At 38.2% G+C, this 20094-nt stretch overlaps 1 protein-coding gene across 14 annotated transcripts in view; it reads right to left on the bottom strand.

Annotated features, from left to right (window-relative positions):
- Window positions 1-20094, bottom strand: part of EPB41L3 (erythrocyte membrane protein band 4.1 like 3) — a 136735-nt gene that overhangs the window by 17003 nt on the left and 99638 nt on the right. For 8 of the 14 annotated variants that reach the window (XM_054587394.1, XM_054587397.1, XM_054587396.1 and 5 more), the window contains exons 9-13: window positions 17849-18001; window positions 14307-14404; window positions 13446-13621; window positions 10190-10410; window positions 898-951 (exon numbers count right to left, since the gene is read on the bottom strand). In XM_054587394.1, the coding sequence (XP_054443369.1) occupies window positions 898-951; window positions 10190-10410; window positions 13446-13621; window positions 14307-14404; window positions 17849-18001 (702 nt within the window). Of the gene's footprint in view, window positions 1-897; window positions 952-6337; window positions 6905-10189; window positions 10411-13445; window positions 13622-14306; window positions 14405-17848; window positions 18002-20094 lie in introns of all 14 variants that reach the window. The other 6 variants (XM_054587400.1, XM_054587404.1, XM_054587401.1 and 3 more) reach the window with 3 other exon arrangements.

Here is a 20094-nt window from a genome sequence, read left to right as displayed (position 1 = left end):
AACCTCCATTTTGAAATATTTTTCTGAAGATATTTCCAATAGAGTGACATAGATATTAAATATTTTTAGTTCTTCCTAAATACCCAACTAGATATTTAATATTGAATGATGAAAATATATCTCACAGTAAAAAATAAATTCTGTTAGCACTTTAGGAAATGAACATCTTGACTTTCATTACTATAAATACTGGTTTTACAGAAATTTTAATTACTGGTAGAGAAGATCTAAAAAATGACATAAGCCACGCACACACACATATTTACTGTATCCTAAAGATTTAATAAAGGTTACATAATAGCATAGTATCTCTCCTATCACTGTTCCATTTTTTCAATAAAGTACTAAAAATCATATTTTAATTTTCTCTTCCTTAGATAATTCATTTATTTTAAGTGACATGTGCTACATCCAGTCTACAAAAATGAGATAAAAGAAGTATTATTATTTTAACAAGTATTACTTGACTACTTAGGATATCTATATCTATATCTATATACCTGTATCCAGTCAATATGCTGGTTAAATTAATCACAATGCTCCTCCCCTCTCATCATGTCTATGATACATAAACAGACTCCCTTGGAATAGGGGAATATATTAAAAGTAAGTACTTTTAGTTTAGCCAAATTGTTCTCAAAATATGATCCTAACTAAAACTGACAGAATCAACATCGTCTGAAAACTCCTTAGAAACACACATTCTCCATTCCCACCCCAGACCTTCTTCTGATCTGAGGCCGGACCCTGAAGAGGATTCTGATGCAGGCCAGAGTTTGAAAGCCAATGGTAGAATATACTTAACTCCTACTGTTAAAGTTAGAATTTCCCTCCACTCTAAAAACTAATGTGCAAAGTTCCTAAAAGCAGAGCCACTACCCTCATTATGAGACCAACCTCAGTGGCGGTGGTTTCGCCATCGGCCGCGGTGTCCGTGCGCTCGCTGTCCGTCTGTGGATCACAGAAGTGATCGGGTTCCAGGAGGAAGGCAGGGAATAGAAAACAAACCCATGGGGTTAAGTAGGGTATGGTGCAGGCCGAACAGTTCATTCTCTTTCTCTGAGATCTGTGTCACTACCTTCCCACAAGAATGCAGGGTCAAGCAAAAGCAAAAGAAAGGCCAGAGCTAGGTTTCACCAGCAGAGCCACTCAGAGGAAGACCAGAGGCGCACAGCCTGCGGGAACCGCAGAAACTGCATCCGCCAGGCTGACCTGTCTGGTTTTATGTCTCTGGAAAACCAATTTGACATTCTTTCCCGCCTTTTTAACTAAAACCCAAGATAGATCACCTAAAAATGTTTAATGTAAATAAATTCGATGTTTATGTATGTTTTTTATTCTAGTAATATTTCACACATTTGAAAGGTAAATTAAAATAAAAAGCTACTATAACAGTCACTGGACTTTCAGCCCCTCATTTATACCATTTTGATAATTTATACCCATTTATGACCACCAGGCTGTCTGCATTACCTATTAATTATAAAAAGCACATGCCAGTGACTCACAGGCATATGTTTTATATAAAAAAAATGTAACTCAATTTTCAAGTAGCACTACTAACTAGATGTTTTTAGAGATTAAATGATGTGTTTACTTGCACCACCCTCCAATATAAAGAAGTATATCAACTCTTCCCCAAAAGAAAACCATTCAAATGAAGCAAATAATAATAATAATAATTTTAAAAAATAAAAGAGAGAGACATCTACTTGGAAACATTAAAACAAAGCACAGCATTTTTCAGAGCCCAGGTTTTCAGGAGAGAATTACTATAGTAATGTCAGGACTGGTTTTTAATCTGGTTCAGAGGTTTATGATTTAAAACAAAAACTATTTTCTCTGGAGGAGAGTAGAGCCATAAGCCATTTAAACAGGGACATCTAAATGTCCTACTATAATATTAACTGACTTTCCTTCCATAATATCAACTAAGTATTAAAATTCCCTAGAGCAAAGATGTGTGAATATTTTGAAAACAAAAATCAAAACTGGGGTCTCTAAGGTTGTAAATCTGCCTCTTAAAATAATCTCTCTGTCCCTAAAACAAGGAATGGCAGGAAGGGACAAATGGGACAGTGTTGTTTACGCTCACATAACTCTGCCTACGTTGACAATTTCTTGGCACCACCCCAAACTTTCACTTTATATATTCCTAAAAGAAAAGGAGTTGGAATTTGTGCAATGGTGCATCTGAGGTCACCATTCGGACCACTTGCTACCATGTCTAAATGGAAAATAATTTTTAGTAGGCTGGTAAAGAAAGCGTGTTGATATATTTTCATGACTTGACAACCATAGTAACACCTGGGGGAGGGTGGCTATTAATTTTCTTGGGTGCTCATTGCATTACCATGGCTTCACCCACTGACAGGTTAGGAAAAGGCCAGTCTGAACAAGGAAGAGAGAGAGGTTACTGTTCAAGTCTGCAGAATGATTCAAACAGAATCTTAAACTTCAAGAACAAATAAGAATGACCTGTTCTCAGTATGCTAACTAATTGTGTTAAAGATTTTAAAAGTTCTTGAAAGTATTTCTCTTCCTACATGGATTATTTCCCTGTGGCTTTAAAATTTGTATCAGGAACTTTCTAAGCATCTTGGCTTTAGATTACAGTGGTGGTGAAATGTGAGGGGTCTGAGGTCAGACTGACATGAGCTAAACTCCTTGCTATTCAAATCTGTGACAAATTGGGCAAGTTTCATATTTTAATCCCAATTTTATTATAGTAAAATGGGGAAAATAACCCTCGCCATATCAGGTTAAGAATACTAAGTGCTTTGTATGACATCTAACATACAGGGAACTAAAAATACTTATGAAAATTATAATATATTGATATTAATATATTACATATTTATTACTACTATTTTTCCCAGCTATAGATAAATCATAGCTTAGGCCATTCGAAACTCCCTCAAATTCCTACTTAGCACCTAGTCAGTCGGCCACTCATAAAAACAGAGTGCCTGGTCAATAAATAGTTAATAAATGAAGTTATAAAGGCTGAATAAAATAGCTTTTATAGCCACTGTTATTTATATAATATACTATCACTAAACAAAACAGCAAACGTATAGCATATCATGAACTATCACAGAACGCTATGTTTATACAATTTAAAATGTTAAAAATCAAGTGATCAATTTTTTTCTTCCAGATTTGAGTTTATCTTTTTGTGTTTGCATTATCAAAAAATTCTTTGGAAATGCACATGTAATTACATTTTATGGTATGGTGAGCTAAATTCATCTTATGTTTCTTGAGAGATAATTTAATATACTGCCCCTTCTTATTTGACCATTCGGAAAGTACCAAAGAAAAAGATTACTGGTCATCAGCTTTAGGTTTGAAATGATTAAGCCTTTCTACATTGGGTTTCACTCTGGAGAAAGGCTGTAACTAATTAAGCCACCAAAACAAGTAAAAAAATGTAAGCAGTGATGATAAAATATTTTAAAAGAACTGTGGTCATTAGTGATCCTGCAAAATGAAAGTCAAAGGGCTGAACTGTATGTTACGAAGTCATCCAGTTTAGCTGCCAAAGTGCTTGAGGCCTGGAGAATGAAACAGGCCATGTTAACAAATGACCATTTTTTAAAAAACTGAATGACCTACATATGAGTTCTCTAGCTCAGCTTGAACTAGAGTGCACAGCTCTGAACACTTGGCATTAAGAGACGACATTGAACAGATGGTCAAATATGAGGTCTTGTGTCAGGAGAGCTCCACAGCTGATGGAGGCTGCAGAGGAGGGCTAAGGAGGCTGCAGTGGCCAGAGCTGGTTCATAGTCTGAAAGGTTTGCAGTAATAAGGAGAGGCGCGTACTGGGAAGCTCCAGTCCTATGGCCACTAGCTTGCACAAGTACTGCTGTGATTTGTTTTGCTGATGTAATGCAGACATGCCCAAGTTTAACATTTATTCTCATGCATTGATTACAACAAGATGTATACCCTGGATTAGGCACAAGATCTGTGTGGTTTGCTACATATAAATTCAGTTATTTGGAATTAGGAATGCATAAAATGACAGTCTTTTTGCTTTACGTTAGCCTGATGACTAACCATTGCTAAAAGAAAAATATATATCCAGGTTGAAAACAAGCTATAGTCTTTGTAGATAAACCTGTGTTTGTAATTGTTGTATGTTCTAGTCCCATATTATTTGTTCATAATTGTTGTGTGTTCAAGTCCTATATTATTTGATAATATTGCCACTGTGAGAAAGAGTGCTATTAAAGCCCAAGAGTTAAACTAGTATTCTCTTAAAATATTTTCCATGTATGAAGATAGTTATATATATATAGATATACATATATATATCTATATATATATCTCTCTCTATATATATTGGAGCTAAGTCAGATATGACCCAAGATCCTTGAAAAGAGTTCTTAGGCAGTATCAAAATTGAAAAGCTTAAACTTTCATTTCAAACATCTATGAAACTATTCCCATTTTTTTCCTTCTGCTGCAAAGAAATGATATCACTAAATATAGATCTTTACACACCCTGGCAATACTATATACTCATAGGTGTAGATCATATGATTTCTAGCTGAGCTAAAACTAAAGACTTTCTTTTCTTTTTGTAGTGTTGCTTTGACTTGGTAAGTTTTTCTTTTCTTTCTTTCTTTCTTTCTTTTCTTCTTCTTTTTTCTTTTTGGATGCTAGGAGTGCTGAGCTTGTCTCCTGCCAAGAAATCCTTATTTTATGGGAACAGAAGAGCTGGTGGGACCTGGAGGAGGTGTGGATAGGAGGGTAGGTGACAGCCAGGTACCTCTACTGGCAGCTTATGTTTTTTCCCTGTGCTCTATTTGAAGCCTGTAGAGAGGGAAACTGCTGGACTGTTCATACAGCTATGGAGTGGTGGGAAAGGAAAGCAATTAAGAGGAAAAACTGCTGGCTACAATGTCAGCTCACCCAATGGCTCAGATGAGGGACAACAAACAGACAGATGGCATGGCTTCTTGGATGGAGGCTGAAGGCTGAAGCCTTTCCCCACTAAATACCTGCCTGCTGGGCTGAAAGCCACAGAGGCTCATCTAACTTCCCTGGCCTTTCCAGACCGTCCAATTGTGTGTGGAGATATGGGCTCATGCTGGATTTCAAAAAATTCATCCCATATATGCGCTGGCATTGCTAGTCCTGATGAAATTTCAGCCCATTTTTACAAGACAGAGAAACCGTAAGTGAGTCTTTTCCTGCCTGCTTGAAAACTGGTGTTTTCAATGGCACTTCTTCTGGTCCTGTTTCTGGCCCTACCAAGGACTGATGTCCTGTGGGCAGTTTCAATGCTGAAATCTTCGTTCTGATCCAAAATACCCATGGGATTTGGCTGATGTCTGGGAGTAACAATGGCAGTCTGGCAATGACAAGAGAAGACGGTAGCGGGGACATTTCAGAACCTCCAGGGACGAGAGGCACTGGCAATTCTGTGAAGTACCCAGATGATGGTGGTGATACACCCTTCCGGCAGTGCCCTCTCCCGTCTGCCCTGGAGCAGCTCTTATCTAGACCCGCGATCTTCCACCAGTGCGCCACACGAAGTTTTAAAACATACAGTCCCTGACTGTTTACTCAGAGGCACTGACTTCTTTTCCTTTTGACTGTCAAGTAAAAAAATGACAACAGCCAAAACAACAGCTGTCGAGTGCGAAGGAATCAAAACTGTACCTATTTACTGCAGAATTTTAGGAATTCGTTGATGCATGCCATGAGATGAAAAAGGTTAGCAATCCCTGATCTAGGCTATATCACCACTATGTGTCATGGTATCAGGATAGAGTAAGTCCTCACTGAACCTGTCAATAGGGTCTGTGACTTTATACGAAATGACGTATGATGAAACCAAATTTACCATAGGCTAATTGATGTAAACAACAGTTAAGTTCCTGTGGCATCTCATCAATGTTATCATGAAAAGATGTTGAGTGAAACATCTTTTCACTCCATAAATCTAGTAGGAAGTTATATATCTGTCTTGTGTGTAATTTACTTTATTCAATGGTAACTGAACAAAATAACTTAACCCTGATTTTTACATCACTAACAGGTTATTTAGCGTTGACTTCTGGCAGAGTTCCTCACCAGCAATGTGATTCCGTGGGTAGCAGAACGATCCTGGGCTGGGCTTGGACTGCTACATCCACATGGTGTTGTGCCTAACCCTGGGGCCGGGTTGTTTCCCCCAACACACAAAAACCTCTTCACAGATTGGCACAGACAATAAATGAGGCTCTGAAAGTAGGACCACTATCGCAGCAGCCGTTTAACACTGTTTCAGACCAAGGCCCCGACCACGACAGGGAAGTGTGTTCTATGCCGAGGTACACACCTCTTCCTCTGAACTGTCACTCGGGTCATTGTCTAGTGAGGCACTCAAGGAGGCCGCCTTGGGCTCCAGGTAGCAGAGGCACATAGCCAGAGGGAAGGAGAGAGTGAGGGCATATGGCACTGAGAAGGAGGCGGAGAGCAGAAAGAAAAAGATGAAGAGGAAACAGGGCACAAGGGAGGGTGAGCGGATTGGGAGATAATGCTGCAAGCTCTGGGGGAGGAGGTTGGTTTCAGACAGGTTGGGAAAAGAGAGGTACCCATCGTCATCTAGAAGAGAAGGGAAGGACTCAGGGAGCTGCAAGGAGAAGGAGAACAGGGTGGCTCCTTTGCCAGTTTGCTGTTTGTAGCTAAAAGCCACATCTTGGTCCCCTAGGTATGGCTTCCCTTTGCCCTCAGAGTCCACGGAGGGCTCTCCGTGCACGGGCACTGTGTCTTTAGAGGGCTCAGAAGCCGGAGGTTGGCGGTCATTCTCCTTACACCTCTTACGGAGCTCTGTGCGAGATGCAGGGGGACAATGGGCTGATGGGGGGGATAGGGGAGGACATGAGTCAGTGCCAAGCCTAGGCGACTGATGTGAAAGAGACAGAAAGAGACAGAAAGCAGCAAACAGAGGTGCAAAAGGACAAAAAGAAAACTGCAATTAGTTAATTTTCTTATGGGTATCAATATAAAATCGTAAAACAAGAATTTTAGCACTAGGGTTGTTCATGAATTTTAAAGTACGCAGGTGCATGCCAACATGACCACGAAAGGCTACCATTTCCCCATTAGACTGTCAAATCGAGGGTGGACTTTTTAAAAAAATCAGAATGAAGATATTTGTGGGCAATTTCAAAGTCTACATGTTTCACGTGATCAAAAAATCTTGGTAAGATGAACAACTCTAGAAAGTTTTAGGGTTTTGAGAGCAAATATAACTCCAATAACTTAAATCAAGACTTTCAATAACTTTTCCTGATCTGTAGCTAACAGACCTGTTACTGTCGTTGAGTTAGATTAAAAATAAATATGAATACAAATTTTGATTATGTAAAAAGAAATCTCTAGCATTACCTTTCCTTGGTTAGTCAGTTACATCCAAAACAGGCGGGTTTCCAAATAAAGAAGTTTCTGGCCCCACTCCTATTCGAAAAGTAGTTCCACTTAGGGAATTCAATAATTAGCATTTTAGGAAGTCTGACTCTATAAAGAATTGAGGTTCCTTTGAAAATTCTTATTTTGGCTCCTTTACCTATGATGTAAATGGAACTTAAACTCCAGTAAGTTATTTCAACAAGCTAACAAGCAAGAACAACATGTTTTCTGGTATTATGACTTACAAGTGTTTACTTTGTATTATTTGTGGCCCATGAATAATAGAAAGATACAATTTCCCAGCCTTCTGGTTTTTATTAGCAGAAAAATGGTATGTTTAACGCCCCTAGTTTGGTTTCTTAAGAGAATGATAAAGACAAGGCATCCCCACAAACCAGCCTGCCAGTGAGCTCAGGCTTCTGTGGGGATGGGAGGCTCTTTACATTCCCTCTGGCTGGGGGGCAGGCAGGTCTCAAGGACCATAGCCAGTTTCCTCTGCAGGTGGCAGAGGGCTGCTAGGCAAGGAGGGGAAGAAGGAAAGCAAGCAAGACGCCCAAAAGGACCTGGGCACAGCACTGAAGCTGCTACATCCAGGGAGTTCAAGTCGCGGTCACACAGTCCGAAGATAGACTTCTGCTGCTCTCTGTGATACTGTGTGTGCATTCACACATACTTGTGTTTTGCCTAATGACCAAATAGCATGTAAATTACCCAACCTGCCTTGTGGTTATCTAACTGACTTGGTAACTATAGAGACAAAGGGTAAGAAAAGGCACAAATAAAGTTATATCATGGATATATTAGAATTTAGAAGTGCCGCTTTAGTAGACAAGTATGTGTTTTCTTAACACTCACATGTGACATTACACATTGTGTTTTCAACAAGACCCTCCACAAATCTCATTGATCTGAGAATAATGTAGAGGCTATAAGCTGACTTCTGCAGGCAGACAATTGTTCCCGCAGTGGCAAAAGGCCGCCCAGTCACCTGGGGTGATCATAGGTAGGAAGCGTGCCTCCTATCAAAGGAAGAGGGGATCAGTTGTCCGATAATATTTTTGGTAACATATTTTCATTTTTTTAAAAAAATGAGTCCCCTTTATGTTACTTTTTGAAGATTTTTGAGAATAATAAAATTAAGGTATAATATCTCATTTTGATTATTAACGTGGTTTTTAAAAGACAGCTTTGCAAGGTGGAAAATGAAGACAGCCTTCCATCGTCTTAAGCCCTGGGTCCCAGCCACAGCCCTTCTAAAGCAACTTTGGGTCAAAGTGCTAACTTCTCAGAGGCTCAGACTACAAGAGTCTTAGTTTTCTTTGTCTTTCTTATATTCCCATGGCATAAATGGCACAAAGTGGCCATTGCTTTGTGCTATATCTTATGTAATCAAGTAAAGTGTGGCTGCCCAGATCTATTTTTGGAGCAAACTAAAAGTCATTTACTTTTATGTGCCACCTTAACCGTATTTACACATCCATGAGAATCATGTTGGCATGGGTGATTTCAAGAAATCACGAAGAGCATTTGCTATGCAGGTATCTTATCTCCTTTGCATGTCCCATTTAAAACTTGCCTTGACTTAACTGAAAGGAAGAGTATATAAAAACAAAATTCAGAACAAAGCACATTTTAACAGCGCAAGTGATCCTAATATTTTTGCCATCATTTCCTATCCTGTTTTTATTTTCCTGTTTGGCAAATAATTTTAACCTAAAAAAAAATGATGGACTGGGTCATTTGGAATATCCCAATGTAACTACAACAACATTTGTTATATACCTTTTAGCTGTCGCTGTTAAATTCTTGTCAAAAGAGTTATTTTTCTATAGAGTCCCAGATGGTGAGTCCTTGCATATAAATCTATATTTGAAGAATCCATGTGGAAAAGAACATTTTGAATCCGATTTATGCAGGTTTTAGCCCAGCCTGTAAGTTATACAGCATTTTTATTCTGCTATTACCTTTCATTCTGTACTGTATACATTGCAGGAGCCACTCTTTTGCCATTAGTATCATATATAAACCTCCTAATGTTTTCTGACTTTTAGGGAGTGGCTTTGCTACAGACAAAAACTGGTAACCAGAAATATGTCGTCTACATGCCTTTGTGCTGGGTCATCAAAAATAAACATAATATTTAAAAATAAATTGAATTTGGGGTGAAATAAAGTTATCACATTTAATGAAAAAAACACCTTGGGGAAATTGCTGCCAAATTCACTTTCCATCTTCCCTTGCAAACTTCTGCCTTAATATCGCTTTCCAAAACATGCCCACTTGCTACTTTGATGATTAAATTGTAATCATCAAAGAGAGGAAACACTATATAAATATACAAACTATGGTCACTCAATTACTTGCAGTCAGAAGAACAGCAATGCCATTATACTGTATATCTAGAAAAATATACAGCGCTTGGGTAGGAGAATGGGGCCAGGAACAAAGAAAACAGCTTTAGTGATAATTGCAATGCGAGTTCAAACAGAAAAGCATAATATACTATTAAATATATTTTTAAAAAGTATAGACAGGACAGTTGTTGAAAGTCTTACATAGCACATCAGTTGTTAAAGATGCTCAAAAAGTTGAGAAGAGGAATCTTTCAAAGGAAAGATGTTGACAGAGGAAATAATTTAAAAATTGACAATAGGAATTTGACTGATGCTGAAATATGAACTAACCTAAATCTTAACACATTCCTGGTTTATAGTCTCAGCATTATTTAGCAGTTCTCAAAAGTGTGAGCAAGTGCCAGGAGGCAGGCTGGGAGATGTACCTTTCCCTCGTGCCGTATCGCTGCGACAGGGGCGGCTCCTTCCGCCTTTTTCCGCCTGTCCTCCTCCTCGTCACGTTCCTCTTCGGCCTTTTTCTCTGGAGTCACAGTGGTGATCAAGTTGGTCTGAGAGATGCCCTTTGTTGTGGCGTACTGGCCAGTACCAACCTCTGCAGCAGACACAGAATCCTTCATGTATATTTCATGGTTTTCATTCACTGATGCTAAAAGCGAATACAATCGAAGAAATAAAGTCGGAAATAGTTAAGTCAGAAGACAAATAAATACAATCAACTGTCCCATTATGAAAAAAATGACCCCTATAAAATATCAGATTTGTCCTCAAAAGACAAGACAGTGCTGCAGGTACCTTCTCTAAGCTACCATAGACTCAACTTTCTATGTCATCTACACTAGATTTTTAAAATGATTTAAATGCTCATCTCTTGAAGCCACCAAAACAGTTTTCATCCATTCTCAAGCTGTATGGTGAGGGTGAGTGTCAGGGTGGATATGAGCACAAGGATGGCAGGCTGAACTGCTACCAAGCCTATCACTCCAGAGTAACTGGTTGGGCACGGGTCCCAGGCACTTAGTGGCAGGTTCCACAACTAATAACATTTTCAGTAGACAATTGATCTCATACATTTGACTTTGAACATATCTTTGGAAGTGCCATTCACCAATGGGCACTGAAATTTGTTTAAAAACTTATTATTAATAACAGCTGAAATGTCTCCTACAATGTACAAGCTACAAGGGTTACAATGAAAATTAACCATCTTGACAGAGATTATAAAATTCAGATGGCAACTCCAGTAACTGAAGTGCAGAGATGTTTTAATTTCTATTGCACTTTAAAAAATATGCACAGATATCTACCAAGATATGCATAAGTTCATTTATCACTAATATTTGGGGAAAACAAGACAAATGTTGCTAATGAAACTCATGCAAAGACAAAGCATGCAAACCTAAGAGACAGAAGCTGCAGCCATTCATCCCAGCTAAAATGTCTTAGTGAAAGAGATGCTTGCTTCAGTTAATTTTTTAAAATTTGAAACTCATTATTTTGTTTTAGATATCATAATATTTACTGAAACTTACAAATGCTGCTTTTCAAATACACACAGTAGCTAATCACAGTCAAAATATAATCTGCTTTCATATTCATATAAATGTAAGAAAATATTCTGACATTTTTTAATAGTAAATCATTTCATTAAAATATTTTCACTAAGATATTTTATGTCTTGTTATAGTGATGAAAAAAGCTCATATAAGACAGCTTCCTAAAGGCCCACTTAGGCCATTCAAAAAAAGATGCAAGCTTGCAAACAGCAGTTTATGTGCCAACATGCAGTCATGGCCCCGGCGCAGCAGCATGGAAAACGCTAGAATTGGCAGGACCCCGAAGAGTGAGAGACAAGACATACTAACATCACTTTTGGGCAGGGAGGAAGAGACAGCATGATATTAGTACATTTATTTCACAATTGTCTTCTGTCTTCTCAGCAATCATTATCACACAAAAGGTCATGAGGAAAACAACATTCACAACACATGTGCTCCCTTGGGTACACCTCACTGAACAAAGTGGATGGCATTCAGGGAAAAAGGTGTGATTCTACAAAAGTGCCTCCAACACTGACTCAGAGAATACACAAATAATTTACAGAGATTCTCTAAAGGAGAAAGAAGAGTGAGACAGTCCTGAAAGAAAAACTTCAATGTTAACATGGATCTAGGAGTATCTTGAGCCAACTTGGAGAGTCCTAGTACACATTTCATTACAAACGTATGGTTCTAAATTAGATATTCTGAAAACGGGAAACTCTAGGATGATACAGAATGGTAATAATTTCCTAGGCCACCTCACAAAAGCCTATAAAGGATGATTATTAATATAAATATCTAGATAATTATAATTACATCTGTAACAAGAGTGCTTTGACGTATGTCTTAATCAGTCTTTGCGACAATGCTGTCAGAGGTGGCCTTACTCCCATTCCAAGGACGATGAGTCCCACCAGACAGGAAGAGCTTAAATCATTCACCACCTACCACGCAGATAGAGGAACTGGACCTCAGCCTGGATTTATGTATGCCAGGTGAGCGTTCTTTCCACTTCACTAGTAATGTATGTAGCATAGCACTAATAACACAACTTTCACTTATTCTATAAATAGTTTATAACGTCATCAATTAAGAAAATACAGTCTTTTTAATCGGGGGACTCGGAGTCTGTCACCCCACCAACCACACCAGGGTATCAAGAACTATGGTGAACAGTGGCAGAAAGGTGAGGAGGAGGGTGATCCCAGGCACCCGTTAACATTAACTTATTTTTATTTATGTTTTTGTTTACTATTAAAACCGTACACACATGCCAGAAACTTCTAATTCTTTATATGCACAGAATAGGTCTTCCATAAAATGACTAACTTCCAGGTGCTCTGAATTAGAGGACGAGGCCCGGCCATGGCTCAGGCTCTAAGTTATTAGTCCAGCTGCCATGTCTTGTAGCAGAAAGCACGTCTGCATGTAACTACAGAATCAATACAAAACTGTACCACAAACCAAAACCAACTGAAAACTCGTAATTATGCCATTCTTAAAACATGTTATTTAAGTGATTCTCTCCCCGTTTAACTTACACATTTGACTTAACAGTAAGGAACATTCACATGGCAATGTTCTCCCAGTCCATCTGGTGCAGTAATTAATATTAACCAGAGAATTGAACTTAGAGCCCTTCGCTTTGTTATTTGAATGTCATCCTTTCCATAAGCTATTACTCACCAACTGATAAGAGTCACATTGTATTCATAAAATATTTTAGCAACAGGGATAAATTTAACTTACAGTTTTCTTTCTCAAACAGATCTCTAAAGCAAACCTGACTATATTTAAGATATGTTGGCAAGGGAGTCAGATTACTTATAGAGTATATGACTGCAATATTCAAAATGAAAGAATCTCTCCAAATTCAGGGCACCAGCTTAAGAAAGTTATGCTCTTCATCTCCTAAGTACCATTCTTTTATGTAATTTTATATAAATCCATAGTGATAGACATTAGACTCACGAAGGTACTTTCTTTTTGAGGATGTGGAGTTAAAACTTGCCATTCAGCCACAGACCAACAAGTGCTTTCCACTTCATACTATACAAGAGGATCTGTGTTTATTGAAAGCTCATGATGGTTTCATCCTATTAGGTGGCCACAAAGATGATCAAGGACCCAATGTAATGCCTACCTCCATCCAAGCTGCGAGACATGGTATAACGTTTACTTGATGAGCGTTCAAAGTAAGGGGCTGGACGATCTATCAATGCGCTGGCTCTTCTTGTTTGGGCTTGCGTTCTACCGCTATAACGAAACTTGGAACCCAAGGTAAGGAATTTCTTTGGAGGTGCTTCTGGTAACAACAATCTAAAGACATTAGAGAAAAAAAACACCAGAAAAGAAATTAAGTCAGACTTTTAAAATGTTAACTTTTTACTCTGTTCTGAAAGGTAAAGTGCTTTGTGTACTAAAGGATTAATGCCAAACATGCAATTAAATAAATCTGATTTTAAAAGAAAAAAATAACTCACACAGTACACATCAACTAGGGATGTTACAGAGACACTATGTGCAAAACGGGTTGGGTCGGACTAGTGAACCTTCGCATCCCATGTAGCTGGGAAGTCTGTGGTTCTATAAACGCGAGGAGCAATCAGCTAGGTGAGAGTAGTGAAGAGCAGTGATAACTTGTATCATGCAGACACAAACCTGATGACTCTAGCAAATCCAGGGCACTGAGAAATTATTAACATAGTAAGAAATGGACTGGACAATTAAAGTGGACATCCTATAAAAATAATATAAAAGACACTACAAATAATAAAGAAAGAGGATATGGGGCAGACAGATATAGAATAAATTTGGGAAAATCCTTCTAATTTAGTCAGAAGTTCTTTTAGGATTTCTTATGAAGTAACCTGGCTTCAACAAACTTGAAGAAACAGAAAAGATATGCTTCTACATTCTTCTCCCCGATGATCTTTTTTTGGTATATGTGATTCCAGTCATTCTAATTTTTTCTTAGGAAAAAAGCAAAATGATTTCTACCTACCTGAAAAATGTATGGTGTTCAACGCATACTTTCCATAAACGCTTGGCAGCTCTATGGTTTGGCAGTTTAAACCCAATGGTACTTTCAAACTGTTCAAACTAAATTTAAAAAACATTGAAGAATGGAATCAAGTTTAAAACCATAAATAACAGAAGAGCAAATAATTTAAAAATCATAATGCCACCCACATTTTTTTCTTTACTCACTAAGTCAGTTACTATATGCATAATTCATATTACACATGCTCATTCATTAAAAGGAAAAAAATCCCCTTATGTCTATCTTCTTAAAATGCTACAGGTATAGACAACTATATTACACATATAGTAAATGTTTTATGTACCATTTGGATTTTATAAAAACTAAATGCAAGAAAGGATATTTGGATTCCTTCCAGAGACCAAATTGTCCTGATCTCATTTTTAGGCCTAATTTTCACGGTTTCTCCATGACATTATGACTTTAAACCGAAGATACAGAAATGAACAAAAGGTTTATAGTCTATAGTATTCTTGAGATGACATTTTCTCCTAATATCTGGTCTGGAAATATGCTTCTATCCTAGGTATTTGGAACTTGGTATCAGGTATTGCTGAAATTATTTATTCATTATAATATGGATTATCATGTAAAATGCTGACATTTCTTGATCAGAGAATGGGAGAACACATCTTCATATTTCTTAGCATATATAGCTCAGGTGATACTCTATCAGTCATTTGATTTTGCAAAGTGAAATACCTGATTTCCCGAGTAATTATTTTATTATTGCAGATACTCATTTTTTTATTTTCTGAGGCCAGTATGCATCGGCCACCAGAGGGCAATCATCTTAAACAGTAAAGGGTTTCCAAAAGAGCACAAAGCCACCTGACTACGGATTACTCATGCACTCAATAGCAAAAGTAATTTATGTGGCCAAGAACTAAGGAGAGGGGTCCTCTGCATAGCATGTTAAGATATACTTATGCTTGGCCTTTATTTCTTGTTTGTTTAGAGGGACTGGGCAGGGGGAAGACTGGGAAATACATCACAGGTTGCTCTAACTGCAGTTGCCTTTCCTAATTTCTTATTTACCCTGGATGTCCCTGCGCAGTGGTGGTCATGAAAACCACTGCTCTCTAAGTGACGCAACTGACAAGCCTGAGTACTATGGGTCTTAACTAAACCATCCTCACTTATTCATCCTGCATCTAATATGTATCATATATTATGCAAAGGCCAGGGGTTTAAAAAAGTTAACTTGTTGTGCAAGAAGCTGGGATATTTCCCCAAGGATAATAGAGGCCCCTGCACTTTTTAAATGTTTATTTAGCTCTCTGTGCTTTGTACCCATTGCCTGCAACTTCTTCAAAGCCTTCAGGCCACCAACAATTTCTCCTTACTCATTCTTCTCAGCCTATAAATATGATTGTAAAAAAAAAAAAAAAAAAAGGAAGGAAACAACTTTCTTTTGAGTCTGCTTTTGCCTGAGCCAGAACCTTCTCACTCCTCACTGTTAAAGGTCATGAATGAGCAGCCTTGGCTACTCCACTCCTTACCTCACTGCAACCTGCCAGGTGCTCTTAACTCCTTCCTGAGCTCTTAAATGCCACAACAGGATCTTATCAATTCCAATGCACTTTTCTTAGTTCTTACCTGTGCCTCCTCTGTTAACATTTGGCACCTGGCAATCCTGGTTAAACATGTCCCCTGAATCTCATCTCCTTGTCATCTGTGACTGTTTTTGTCCCCTTTTTTCTTTTTCTGGCTGTTATTATTAATCTCCATGTTCCTCTTCTGTCTAATTTCTCTCTCAAAAAGTGGTCTCACCCAGAGTTTTTGTTATAGGGTCTTTTTTTCCCTTTAACTTCTCTTGTTCTTTGGGTAATTTATTTGACATCTAAGGCCTTGAATAAAAGGTATGCAACTGATGACTCTGTTCAAGTTCTAGAGTTCTTACCGTGCAAGAATCACCCCCTGAAAATCTGTCCCAAAGGAATTTCAGTCTTTTTTTTCCCCCTGAAATTTGCCCCGTTTTGCTCTCTTGTCTAACAATGCTATCTCCATTGTCTTCTCTAGTGCAAACTGAAAACCTCTTATTATCCTGGACTCCCTCCTCTTTTTACCCTTCCCCAGCCTGTCTCCGATACCTGCTGTTCTGCCTCTGTCATCTGTCATGTCTCAAGTTTGCCCCTTTCATTCTATTCCCAGAGCCTCTGCTCCAGTTTAGGTCTTATCACATCACATTACTAAGTAGCTGAATTTCATTAAGAAATCCATCATTTTAAAGTGTTCATCTACTTACGTCACATCCTAATTTAAAATCTTCCCCGAGTCACTCTTGTCTCCTGATGTATTTCTCCAATTTTCCCCGCGGGCCTCTCACAACTACGCTCTTCCCATGTCTGTGGACTATTCTCTCACTGTACCTAAGTGTGTGAGTCTGTTTCTCAGCTAAACACCAAGTCCCTTTAAGGACAGGAACAAGGTTCATATTTATCTTCCTATTTCCAATGCCCAACATGATGCCTAATAAATAAATTCTTGCTTAATAAACGTTTAATAGATACAAATGAATATATATCAGTAATAAGTTTAACATGCAGTCTTTAGAAAATATTTTTTAAATTACAGCAATTTCAGGTTTTTACATGAAAAGCTTACAGATCATTTCCGTTTTCATTGATAAGTACAACTTTGTGTTTACATTAAACATGACAGCTTGCTTTGCAGTCTGATATTCTAATTGTACTTTCCACCAATGGGTAGGTTGATTTTGAATACAGGAGATAATTCCATATTATGCCAGAAAATGTTCAGAGACATAAATGAGCTGCAATCTTAGAGCTTCGTCTCCATTGTATTAACCATGCTGATTAGAAATGGAGATATTTATTAATTATCTATTAAGCAGATAATGTAGATATTTGTTACCTATCATGTACAAATTGCTAAGGAGGATAAGTAAGTCAGTCATAGATGCTGTTGCCCAAGGAATAAGGATTCGTTTTGACTTTTTCATTAACCTCTGATTTTAAAAAAAGGTGAAAATATATTAGGTTGTGGAACATTTACATAATTTACACTCTGTGCCCCTTATTCTAATCTTTCTTGTACCTTGATGCACATTATCTCTAAGCTATTCACTTTAGGATGCTATCAGATTTGGAGGACAGAGAGAGAGAGAGGGCAGGACATAACAATAGAATAGGGAGGAAGAAATCTATCCTTTATTCACAAAGAGGTTCAATGACTAAGATTTTCTTTTATAACACAGCTTGAAATATACAAAACATTCATGAACCTGGATTTCACATTAAAATATGTAAAAACAACCTTTTCAATTAATGTGTGCTGTGGGGAGAATTGAAATAAAATAATAAAAAAGAATATTTTATTTCTTCCTGTTTATTGGACAAATGTACAATAAATTCTCTTAGGCATTTACGTATATCCCACCATGTCATGAGATCCTGAGAACTTGTGAGCAGGTAATTTAAATTTTTGTTTGTTAACAGCTACCTTTTCCTCAATGTACATGTAAATTTGGGTATACTTACCTCTCCAGGGCGGATCTTAATGTAAAAGTTGTTTCGTTTGTATGAAATTTTTAGAACCTTAGGCCAGGCAAATCTATTTATCCGCAGTCGGTCACGATATATCAACAGTCCACTTGCACAAACTCCTAACATAATTTCAACTCCTTCAGAATCCTGGAAAATAGCAGCAAGGAATAAAGGATCAGGATTTCATTTATTTCTCACTTACTTCCACTTACAGCTGGCTGGGTACAGTATTTACCCATTTACATGTCAGAGCCCGTAAGTGACTACGGTAGCACTAATTTAAATAAGAAAAATATGGCAGCCATTTAAAAAAGCATCACCACTAAATAACAGCCTTTTAATGAAGATATTTATCACTCCAGAGATTTGTTAAGAGTAAAATCTGCTCACCCAGGTATCTTAGACGTACGACAGAAACACTGCAAGTAGAGAGTGACAACCAGATGAAAGGCGTCAATAGCAGAAATGACAGCCGCAGTTCTCAGATATGGGTGCCATGCTGTTCTAACCACTTTATGGATAGTAACTCTTTTAATATTCACCAGGATAGTCTTACATAGTTCCTATTATTATTTCCATTTTACAGATGCAGAAACTGAGGTATGGAGAGGTTACGTATCTGTCCCAGGGGAACGTGGGCAGCCTGGCTCCAGAGGCAGCACTCTTGACTAATACAAATACTAAGGGAGGGGCCCTATCTTTTCTCATGAGTGTTTTAAAGTTTGTTACTTTAAAAAGAGATTCAATCTCTTCTATTCCGTGACTGTCAGAATAATATTTAAATATAAAAGTTTTTCTTCCTAAAATATGAACTGCACTTCCCCAAAAGGCCCCCAACACACACACTGCCCAGTGGTGATCACCCTTAACAGTATGATTCACACGTAGGTACATTTTGCATGTTTGTATAGTTTAGCCTTTTATAACAAAAGTGACATCATGCTACATTTGCAATTTGTTTTGTTATTTGCATATTTTACATTCAGGTCATTTCCTAGGGATGTGTGATGTCCAGAGGTCCCAGAGGTCATCAGAGATGTTATATCGAGTTCAGGAGACATACCATGTATAGTCTACACACTCTAAATGTTGTATTCAGGTGAAATCAGGATAAAATGAACACCTATTGTGGCCTCAAGTGGGGTAGAAACAAGTGACAAAGGCAGGAATGTGTGTGAGGCACAGCCTCCATCCTGCTCACTGGTTGTTGGAAGCAGGACTTACAACGGAGGCAAAGCTGCCTTGCCATTAAGCAGCAGGGCTGTCCCCAGCTTTGAGTCACTGCAGCACCAGCGAAGAGGGGAGAGGAAAATGGTGGAATCCAAATGGGAGATACTGACTCATCCATATTGTGGGAATTTACTTCTAATTTCTGTCGGTGCAAGGTACAAAGTGAACATTCCAGAATCAAAAATAAATACTTTGGTCGATCTCTGGGAAATATATAAGTTTATAGTTGGTTCAAAATGAAATAATTTACCTTTGAAACATTTTCACTCCATTAGATATGAAATTACAGGAGTGAAAATGCTTGATGGAAGCATATTCCAACATAATAAAATCTGAAGAGAACTCTAAGGCCAGAAACTGCCCACCACTTACCCAGGGCTTTAATCTGACAGAGCATTTAAAGAGCTATAACCTGATGCTGACAAGTAGCTGGCATTACTGATCCTTTAGAACCAGCCGATCTGCTCCCAAGGCAGTTCAGGGGTGACCACCTCATGCCATGAGCAGAAATGCCGTCACGCTCTCTGAGTAACTGCTCTTTGATTCACTTTCTTTTTGATAAAGAACATAAAGCTTAGAAAATATGCCTTTGAGTGAAAGAGGGAAAGAACATTTAAAATATTTTTCATTATTTTATCTATTTTCAATCACAAGTGAAGGGAATCTTCATGGGCAAGATCATTAGGAAGGCTCCTTTGCTTCTTTCCTGGTCTCCTTGAACCCGCCAACGTGAACTTCTCTGCAGCCCTGTATCGTTCTGTTGTATCCCGCACACCTTCAGCAAACAGTACTGCAATGAACGCCCACCGATATTCCTTTTCCTCAGGGCTGTAGCTGGTTTAGAACAGGAGCTCTGTTTAATCTCTGTAACCACAGGATGAAGACAGTGCCTACCTGGCATGTGTTAAGCCATTACATGTTTGGCAAATGAAGAAAGAAAATATCGGGCAAGTGGGTATTAAACTGGATGATGGTCTCCATCAATCACAAAGCAACAACAACAGGAGTAA

This window comes from Pteronotus mesoamericanus, unplaced genomic scaffold (assembly GCF_021234165.1).
Source record: "Pteronotus mesoamericanus isolate MK-2021 breed Mesoamerican mustached bat unplaced genomic scaffold, CSHL_Meso_final scaffold_118, whole genome shotgun sequence".
Classification (NCBI taxonomy): domain Eukaryota; kingdom Metazoa; phylum Chordata; class Mammalia; order Chiroptera; family Mormoopidae; genus Pteronotus; species Pteronotus mesoamericanus.
Note: the sequence above shows the minus strand (reverse complement) of the source record. Positions and strands in the feature narration are given on the sequence as shown.